The following is a 10,000-nucleotide window of genomic DNA, read 5'->3' as shown; positions in this document are numbered from 1 at the left end:
AAAAGTTTAGGATGCCGTAATTTAAGTAGCGTTGGTGAGATTTTATAATATGTGAGATGAATTTGACAAGTGAAATGGAAGTTAATGAAAGATGATATGAAAGGTACATATAGTGTGTGGAGGAAGGCTTGTCTTTAGAGGGCAGAATACATTGGTAAATAACTGAATGAATGACAATTAAAGTAAATGGATTAATGAATATTTAAATAAGAAAAGAAATGATTGAATGAACAAGATCAGTAAAAATCTCTCTCTCTCTCTCTCTCTCTCTCTCTCTCTCTCTCTCTCTCTCTCTCTCTCTCTCTCTCTCTCTCTCTTACCCTGATCTCCTCGGGGTCCATCTGGCTCAGGTTGATGTCAGAGGCCTCCAGGTCTCCGTTGGTGAGGGCGTCGCAGAAGCGCGGCTCGTGGGCACCCTCGGTGGTGGAGTAGGTGCGGCGAGGCAGCTCCCGCCCCCCGCCGCCTGCGCACCACAGCTGTTTAGGGGTGGAGGTGAGTGCGCTGCTGGCTTGATAGGGAGTTTCAATTAGGTTTTTGCTGCTGTTGTTGTTGTACTTGTTGTTTTTGTTGGTTAGTGTAAGAGGATCACTGGCCAAGGGCAATAAAACTATATATAAAAAAAAAAAAGAGGCCCACAGAAGGTGCCAGTCCTTATACAGAACATTGAGAGAGAGAGAGAGAGAGAGAGAGAGAGAGAGAGAGAGAGAGAGAGAGAGAGAGAGAGAGAGAGAGAGAGACTTATGTTGTGTCTTGTGTTTGTGTTTGTGTGTACGTGCATACGGCTGTCAATCTGTCTGCCTGTCTATATTAAAAATCCATATTAATAATTCATAACAAAAAAATAAATAAAAAATAAATAAATAAAATAAATAAATAAAACAATTCTAACATAACTTCCATATCTCTTCCCTTTCCATTCTCATCCCTGTCTCCTTTCTAACCTATTCTCTTTTCTGAATCCATAACAATAATTCATAAAAAAAAAAAAAAAAATGAATACTATTACAACTCTCATTTCCTCTTTTCACTTAGTTTCCCCATCTACATTCTAAACCCATCCCCTCCGACAAAGGCTTAAGCAATGGATTTCTCTATTTTCTACCCTTCAATTCTTCCCCCATTTTCATTCTAAACACACATTCCACGTTAACTTTCACCACTACTACTATTTCCGGTAGAGGCTTAAGTAATGCGTGTGTCAGTCCCGTGTTGATCTAGTTAAGGAAACGAGAAATACAAGAAAAACAGCCTCGTCTCCTTCAGTTGTACTTCCGTGTCCCCGCCCCCCGCTGTGAGGCCGCCCCGCTTCTCCTCGTCTTTCGTGCCGCCCGGGTGAAAAATGTATGCAAATTACCGTCAGGTTTTTTATTTGTCATTTCAACATTTAAATAATTGTATCTACACTCTCTCTCTGTCCCTCGTGTGTGTGTGTGTGTGTGTGTGTGTGTGTGTGTGTGTGTGTGTGTGTGTGTGTGTGTGTGTGTGTGTGTGTGTGTGTGTGTGTGTCGGTCTGTTTGTGTCTGTCTGCCTCTCGCTCGGTCTCTCGTTTTTATTATTATTATTATTATTATTATTATTATTATTATTATTATTATTAGTAGTAGTAGTAGTAGTAGCAGCAGCAGGGTTATTATTATTATTATTATTATTATTATTATTAGTAGTAGTAGTAGTAGTAGTAGTAGTAGTAGTAGTAGTAGTAGTAGTAGTAGTAGCAGCAGCAGGGTTATTATTATCATTATTATTATTATTATTATTATTATTATTATTATTATTATTTATTATTATTATTATTATTATTACTACTACTACTACTACTACTACTACTACTACTACTACTACTACTACTACTACTACTCAACCACCACCACCACCACCACCACCACCCCCATCACAACCACCACCACCACCACCACCACCATCCGTCACTTTGTCTTTCTTAATAACACGCACCCACCAAAACCTCACATGTACCTTATTATACCCTTTACTTAACCTGTGTATCACCAACATTCACCCATGAACACTACGTAGCTTCTATGCCCCACATTCCCGGTAAACTCAACTATCAATACAGTACAGGTGATAATATACACCCTGATACAAACATATCATAAGCTAAGTGAAGCTGCAAGAAGTCATTAGGCCTACACGTGGCCAGTCCTTGTATTTCCATTTACCATCCACATCCATGAATCTGTCCAATCATCTTTTAAAGCTTCCTAATGATTCAGCAATGACGACCATCCTATTTCCACTTATAAATCCACAAATTTGTCTAATCTTTTAAAACCTCCTAATGACTCAACAGTAACAACCTGATTACCGAGTCCATTCCATTCATTTATTCATATCACACACCGCTGCACGTCCCTTAAATACAGAGTAACATACTGTAACAAACCTTGGTGACGAGGATGAGAAGGAGGGAGAGGGTGACAGTGAGATGGGTGCGGGCGAAGTAAGCGAGGAAGGCGTGGTCGGGGTGCGCGCGGAGGAGCAGCACATGCCGCCCCACGTAGAGCACGGTGGAGGAGAGCAGCTCGAGCAGGAGGGCGGCGGTGAGGCTGCGACGCTCACACAACTCCCCGACCTCCCCCGCGTCCCCTGCAGCCTTCCGCAGCTGCCACGCCAGGTACAGCCCGAAGCAGACGAAGATCAGCTCGCCTGGGGATGGACGCAGAGTGGATCATGTTCTTGGTAGTGAATTTGGGTGTTCTTTGTTGTCAGTTTGCTGAGCGTTAGTAAGGTAAAGTAAAACGGACACATGCACACTTATTTTCTCACAATAGAAGGTGACGAAGATTAGCTCGCCTGGGGATGAACGCAGGATGGGATGATGGTAAATTTGAGGGTTTAAGAGGATACCGTGAAACACACACACGCTCACAACAAGGTACCGTAAACACACACACGCTCACATCAAGATACCGTAAACACACACACGCTCACATCAAGGTACCGTAAACACACACACGCTCACATCAAGGAACCGTAAACACACACACGCTCACATTAAGGCACCGTAAACACACACACGCTCACATCAAGGCACCGTAAACACACACACACACACACGCTCACATTAAGGTACCGTAAACACACACACGCTCACATCAAGGAACCGTAAGCACACACACACACACACACACACACACACACACACACACACACACACACACACACACACACGTTAAGTATTTCCCCATCCCTTCTGTACATTTTCAGTTTGTAAACTGCCTGAATAATAAACCGTTTATTATTATTATTATTATTATTATTATTATTATTATTATTATTATTATTACGCATACACACACACACACACACACACACACACACACACACACACACACACACACACACACACACACACACACACACACACACACACACACACACACACACACACACACACACACACACACACGCATAGGGTAAGGTACCATAAAATAAACACACACACAAGGGCTGAGGTACCACAAAACGGACACACCCACGCACACACACACACACACACACACACACACACACACACACACACACACACACACACACACACACACACAGAGGCCAAGGTACCATAAAACAAAGACACACACACACACACACACACACACACACACACACACACACACACACACACACACACACACACATTTATTAACAGGCAAGCACTCAGGCATTTCATGAAAGATAAGCTCTCCAGGAAGTAAAAGGAAAAGTGCATTTTAAGACGGAAATACATTGAAGTCGTACAGCGCCGTTCCTTCCTGTGAGTTTTGGGGTTAGTAGGGTACGGTAAACACACACACACACACACACACACACACACACACACACACACACACACACACACACACACACACACACACACACACAAGTATCTCCTAACATATTGGCGCACATGAAGATACGTAACCTCGCCGGGGAATGAATGCACTTGCTTCCTTGTGTGTTTGAGGTTAGTAGGATGCCGTAAACACACACACACACACACACGTAAACACACACACACACACACACACATTTCCTAGAAGGGTAATAGATCGATGAAATATTCTCCTCTCTTTTTCTTTTTTTTTTTTTTACTTTTTTTTTTACATTAATAAATCTCGTGTGTGTGTGTGTGTGTGTGTGTGTGTGTGTGTGTGTGTGTGTGTGTGTTCTAAAAATATTCGTAGTTGTATAAGGAGTGTGTAATGATAATCAAGCAGTATTAGAAGGCAGACACAACGTGCGTGACTCAGCCCTATAAAAAAATACAATTAGCTAAGAACACACGCACACACACACACACACACACACACACACACACACACACACACACAGAGAGAGAGAGAGAGAGAGAGAGAGAGAGAGAGAGAGAGAGAGAGAGAGAGAGAGAGAGAGAGAGAGAGAGAGAGAGAGAGAGAGAGAGAGAGAGAGAGAGAGGATGATAATGAAAAGGAAAGGAAAAAAGCTGGATAAATATAACCATTGACAAGAAGAAAAAGCACACACACACACACACACACACACACACACACACACACACACACACACACACACTCACCTGCCTCAGTCACGTACTCCCACCACATACTCTTGCAGGTGACGAAGGCGAGGCCCTCAGGGGTGTGGCCCAGGGCAAGGAGGGAGTGGCCTTCTGACGCCAGGTGGGCCACGAGGGCGGACCAGGCGGCGAGGTAGCCCGTCACGAAGGCCACCAGCCCCGCCAGGTACTTCAAGAGGTCCCGGTCTCTGATTACGTAGCGATGTGCCTTCCTCGTGCGGTGGTCAACGAGACTCCTGGTGAGATGAGAGTGCTGTGAGGGGAGGTGTGTGTGATGGGGAAGGGTGGTGAGTGGGTGGGTGGGAGTGAGGTTGTAGCAGGGTGTGTGTTGGTGTGTGTGTGTGTGGTCATTGTGGTGGTGAGACGAAGGTGTGTGTGGATATCTAGTGAGGCAAGTTTTAGTGGTGATCCTAGACTGAGTGGTGAGGTGTGGGTGTGCTGAGTGTGTATGAGTGTGTATGAGTGGGTATGTTGAGTGTGGTGGCACTGAGTGAACCAGTCTTACAGTAGTGGTGGTCCTAGTGTCAGTGTTCATCTTTTGTGAGTCAAGGAGTAGTGGTTAGCAGAGTTACAGCAATAATTGAAGTCTTAGCGAGCACAAGTAACTGATGATTTTAGTGAGCCAAGCGTTAGTGAGCCAAATCTTAGTGATGATCCAAGTCTCAGTAACGATCAGAGCTTAAAAGGTGACTGATACTGAGTTAAGCCATAGTTATCCATCGACCTTATTAAACCATACCCCCCCTCTCTCTCTCTCTCTCTCTCTCTCTCTCTCTCTCTCTCTCTCTCTCTCTCTCTCTCTCTCTCTCTCTCTCTCTCTCGTATCCTTTTGCAGCCTCTCTTAATTCTTCTCCACCTGCTCCTCCCCTCTTCCTCTCGTCCTCTTCCTCTCGTTGTTGTTGTTGTTGTTGTTGTTGTTGTTGTTGTTGTTGTTGTTGTTGTTGTTGTTGTTGTTGTTGTTGTTGTTGTTGTTGTCGTCCTCCTCCTCTTCCATACCTAACTACCTTTCAATTCTTACCTTCCGTCCCTCCCGTTCAGCTAATTACAGGTATATTAGTATTAATTGATTACTCTCTCTCTCTCTCTCTCTCTCTCTCTCTCTCTCTCTCTCTCTCTCTCTCTCTCTCTCTCTCTCTCTCTCTCAACTTGTTCTATGTCACTTTCTCTCCTCCTGTTATGTAAGAACTCTCTCTCTCTCTCTCTCTCTCTCTCTCTCTCTCTCTCTCTCTCTCTCTCTCTCTCTCTCTCTCTCTCTGGAGGGTAATTTGGAAGGGAAATTGACACAAAATGTCCGTCCCCCTCCTTCCTACCCCCCCTCTCTCTCTCTCTCTCTCTCTCTCTCTCTCTCTCTCTCTCTCTCTCTCTCTCTCTCTCTCTCTCTCTCTCTCTCTCTCTCTCTCTCTCTCTCCATGTCCCCAAACTTCCAGACTCCTCTTCCTTCTCCTCTTCTTCTTCATCATGTTCTTCTTCCTCCTCCTCCTCCTCCTCCTCCTCCTCCTCCTCCTCCTCCTCCTCCCCCTCCTCCTTCTCCTGTGAAGACGCGAGGGCAAATCAAACATGACAACAAAGACAACAAACTTTGGAAGCGTGAAATATTATGAAACTTGATTTGAAAGTGACTCCTGTAGGCGTGTTGCTAGAGGAGGAGGAGAAGGAGGAGGAGGAGGAGGAGGAGGAGGAGGAGGAGGAGGAGGAGGAGGAGGAGGAGGAGGAGGCAGCGGTCTGTTTGTCTGTTTGTCTTTCTCTGTTTGGCTGTCTCGCTGGAGGGATGGCTGGCTTGCTGGGCAGTTCAATCTCTCTCTCTCTCTCTCTCTCTCTCTCTCTCTCTCTCTCTCTCTCTCTCTCTCTCTCTCTCTCTCTCTCTCTCTCTCTCTCTCTCTCTCTCTCTCTCTCTCTCTCTGTGTGTGTGTAGATAAACAGCTTGATCAAAATACACATTATATCTTCAATTTTTTCTAACCTCCTCCTACTATTTCCCCTTCTTCTCCTCTTTCTTCATCCTCCTCCTCCTCCTCCTTCTTCACCCTCCTCCCATTCTTCACTCTCCCAATCTTTCACATCTTTCCTTATTTACTAATCGCTCAGAGACATCTTTCTAAAACCACCTCCAAACACTGTACGGGATAGAAATTGCAAAGTCTTTTCTTTTATGACCCTTTTTCTTTAAGGTACTTGTAAAGATTTCATACATTACTTCCAGAGCTGTGAACTCTTGCATATCACACTGAAAAGGTTACCACACTCCAGCCTCTCTCCCTTATTCACCTGTACAGCTTGAGCACGATGGCGCCGTAGAAGATAGCGAATCCCAGCTCTCTGAACCAGGGCTCTACCATGCACATCGTGACGGAGGGCTCCACGAAGCGAAGGAAGATCTGATGGGGGTGGAGAGTAAAGGTAAGAGTACAAGACTGGGTTAGCGGGGTTAGGCGTAAGAGTCTCTGGGAGAAAACAAAAGGAAGTAGGTACGTGCTTAGGGAGTCAGAAAAGGGGGATGGGAAGGAAGGAGGGAAATATTGAAGGGAGAAAAGAAGATAGGAAGGAGTTACACAGAGAAAAGGAAATACACAGAGAATAAAGAGAGAATGATAGAAAGGAAAAAAGAAAAGAAATGTTGAAGGAAGAAAGAAAGGAAGGAAAGAAGAACAAGATTTAAGAACAAGAACAACAAGAACAAGAATCACCATTACTACTACTACTACTACTACTACTACTACTACTACTACTACTACTACTGCTGCAATACTTACCGTGCAGTAGATGACAACAGCTCCTAGAATCACCATCTCCAGCATCGTCCACAAGGAGACAGCGATCACCTGCAAACACCATCATCATCATCATCATCATCATCATCACCATCATCATCATCATTATCATCATCATCATTATTGGAATTACTACCATTATTACTGTCATTATCATCATCATCCCCCTTCATCATCATCACCATCATTATCATTGCAATTACTACCATTATTACTGTCATTATTATCATCATCATCATCATCATCACTTTCATCATTATCATCTATTAAATTTTGTATTTCCAATCATTACTAATACTTCCTTCATCATCATCATCATCATCATCATCATCATTATTTTTACTATCACCATTATTGTCACTGTCATTATCATCACCATCATCACCATCACCACTACCACCACCATCACAACCATCGTCACTGTCAATATCATCACAATCACCATCACCATCACCATCACCACTGCACCTTTCACCCTCACCATTTTTCACCACCATTTATTTGACACACACTTAAAAATATATATACATCTTCACCATTTTTATCACCATCATCACCATCATTACCACCACCATCACCACCACCACTTCCTCCTTCATTAGACTCTTATTAAGATTGATGGGCTTAGTGGCTCTCTCTCTCTCTCTCTCTCTCTCTCTCTCTCTCTCTCTCTCTCTCTCTCTCTCTCTCTCTCTCTCTCTCTCTCTCTCTCTCTCTCTCTCTAATAGTCTAATTGCATTGCCTAAGTACATCAATAAAAATACAACAAACTAATTGCTGCCTGTACGTAATTAAACTTGTTAATGAAACGTCTACTTGTGTGTGTGTGTGTGTGTGTGTGTGTGTGTGTGTGTGTGTGTGTGTGTGTGTGTGTGTGTGTGTGTGTGTGTGTGTGTGTGTGTGTGTGTGTGTGTGTGTGTGTGTGTGTATGTGTGTCTGTGTGTGCGTGTGTATGATCTTCTCTTCACTTCAGTCCTTCATTATTAAATACTCGTATTTCATGATTCATTGACGTTCCCGCACCTAGAAGAGATGATCCACTGTGATGATCTCTCTCTCTCTCTCTCTCTCTCTCTCTCTCTCTCTCTCTCTCTCTCTCTCTCTCTCTCTCTCTCTCTCTCTCCGGAAAGTTTTCGTATTAGCCATTAGTCAAGATTTTTTTACGACTAATTCTCTCTCTCTCTCTCTCTCTCTCTCTCTCTCTCTCTCTCTCTCTCTCTCTCTCTCTCTCTCTCTCTCTCTCTCTCTTCTTTCCTACATTACTTTAAAAAATATATTTCTTCTTAAAAAAACAGAAATAAAGAAAATAAAGTAAAAATAAAAACAAAACAACAACAACAATAAAACTCGTTATCCTTTTTCTTTTTTTTTCTTTTTCTTTTCCTTTTTTCTTCTCTTAATTTTTAAAATCACTCGATCCTCTTTTTATCTGGGAGAAGCGCAGCGTCATTACATTCAAAAGCTTCTTATTGGCTAATTCATCGTGACGTTACTAATAACCTCTGTGCTTATTGGCTGAACCATCATGACGTCACTGGCCACCTCTATCCTCATTGGATGAAGGGTCTTGTGCCTCCTCTTACAGGCTGAGTCAGAGAGAGAGAGAGAGAGAGAGAGAGAGAGAGAGAGAGAGAGAGAGAGAGAGAGAGAGAGAGAGAGAGAGAGAGAGAGAGAGAGAGCCACCCTCACCTTACACTTGCGTATCTTGAGCACCACGGCGGCCAGCACCAGGGACACGCACACCGCCGCCGCCTGCAGGCACGCCGGCAGCAGACGCGGCAGGGCGTGAGTCCTGACGGGGCACGGCATGGAGGCGGAACACAGCTGGCATCCCTCTGGGCACGGCAGGCACCTAGGGGCAAGAACACGGACTTAAGTACACACATACTCGTATATGATTTTGACACTAAACACCTAAATTTTTTGCTGTCATTTATATAAATAGATGCAAAAGAATAGGTTTCCATAAAATAATATTGACTTTTATTCTGAGGCCACGAACACACACGTACACACACACACGCACAGACACGAGGATACTAAACGTCCATTTTTCTTTCTGTTTTCATTATTGTGCACAAAAGAAGAGGTTTCTGTAATACAATACTGACTTTTATTCTTAAACACAGCTAAAGGGACGACCAACCACATACGTATACACACACACACACACACACACACACACACACACACACACACACACACACGATAATGAGACTGAAGATCTTTTTTCCTTTACTTTTTGTTAATAGATGCAAAAGAAGAAGTTTACATAATACAAATAATTATTCGAGTTGTTAAACGTTTTGTTCCCTCATCAGGACTGTTTTCAAAGGCCACAGGGATGATTAGTCCGAGTCTCAGTGATGTTTTTCCACATTAATGATGCAGATTCATCCCTTAATCATCACCAAAACCATGAAAGCTTTTGAAAAGTTAAACAATTTCTCAAGGAATTTTTTCATAATAATGATTCTTCGTCCTGCTTAAACTATCCGTAGAATCATAAATGTACTCTTGAAAATGTACTCACTTGTAACTGCTGTTTTCCCTCAAGAATAGTGCAGAATTTTTACTAAACTATCACTAGATTCCTAAAAAAAAAACATCCTTACAAACCATGCTAACTCACTGGAAACATGAAAATTCTAATAACTTCTGGATATTTTTCACCATA

At 43.2% G+C, this 10,000-nt stretch overlaps 1 protein-coding gene across 3 annotated transcripts in view; it reads right to left on the bottom strand.

The window, feature by feature from the left end:
- The window catches only part of LOC135104087 (metabotropic glycine receptor-like), a 136,838-nt gene that overhangs the window by 12,409 nt on the left and 114,429 nt on the right, over window positions 1-10,000 (bottom strand). For all 3 annotated transcript variants that reach the window (XM_064011018.1, XM_064011019.1, XM_064011017.1), the window contains exons 5-10: window positions 9,013-9,175; window positions 7,306-7,374; window positions 6,821-6,930; window positions 4,556-4,791; window positions 2,405-2,667; window positions 321-476 (exon numbers count right to left, since the gene is read on the bottom strand). In XM_064011018.1, coding sequence (XP_063867088.1) covers window positions 321-476; window positions 2,405-2,667; window positions 4,556-4,791; window positions 6,821-6,930; window positions 7,306-7,374; window positions 9,013-9,175 — 997 coding nt within the window. The remainder of the gene's footprint in view (window positions 1-320; window positions 477-2,404; window positions 2,668-4,555; window positions 4,792-6,820; window positions 6,931-7,305; window positions 7,375-9,012; window positions 9,176-10,000) is intronic.

This window comes from Scylla paramamosain, chromosome 10, assembly GCF_035594125.1.
Source record: "Scylla paramamosain isolate STU-SP2022 chromosome 10, ASM3559412v1, whole genome shotgun sequence".
In the NCBI taxonomy this organism is placed as follows: domain Eukaryota; kingdom Metazoa; phylum Arthropoda; class Malacostraca; order Decapoda; family Portunidae; genus Scylla; species Scylla paramamosain.
Note: the sequence above shows the minus strand (reverse complement) of the source record. Positions and strands in the feature narration are given on the sequence as shown.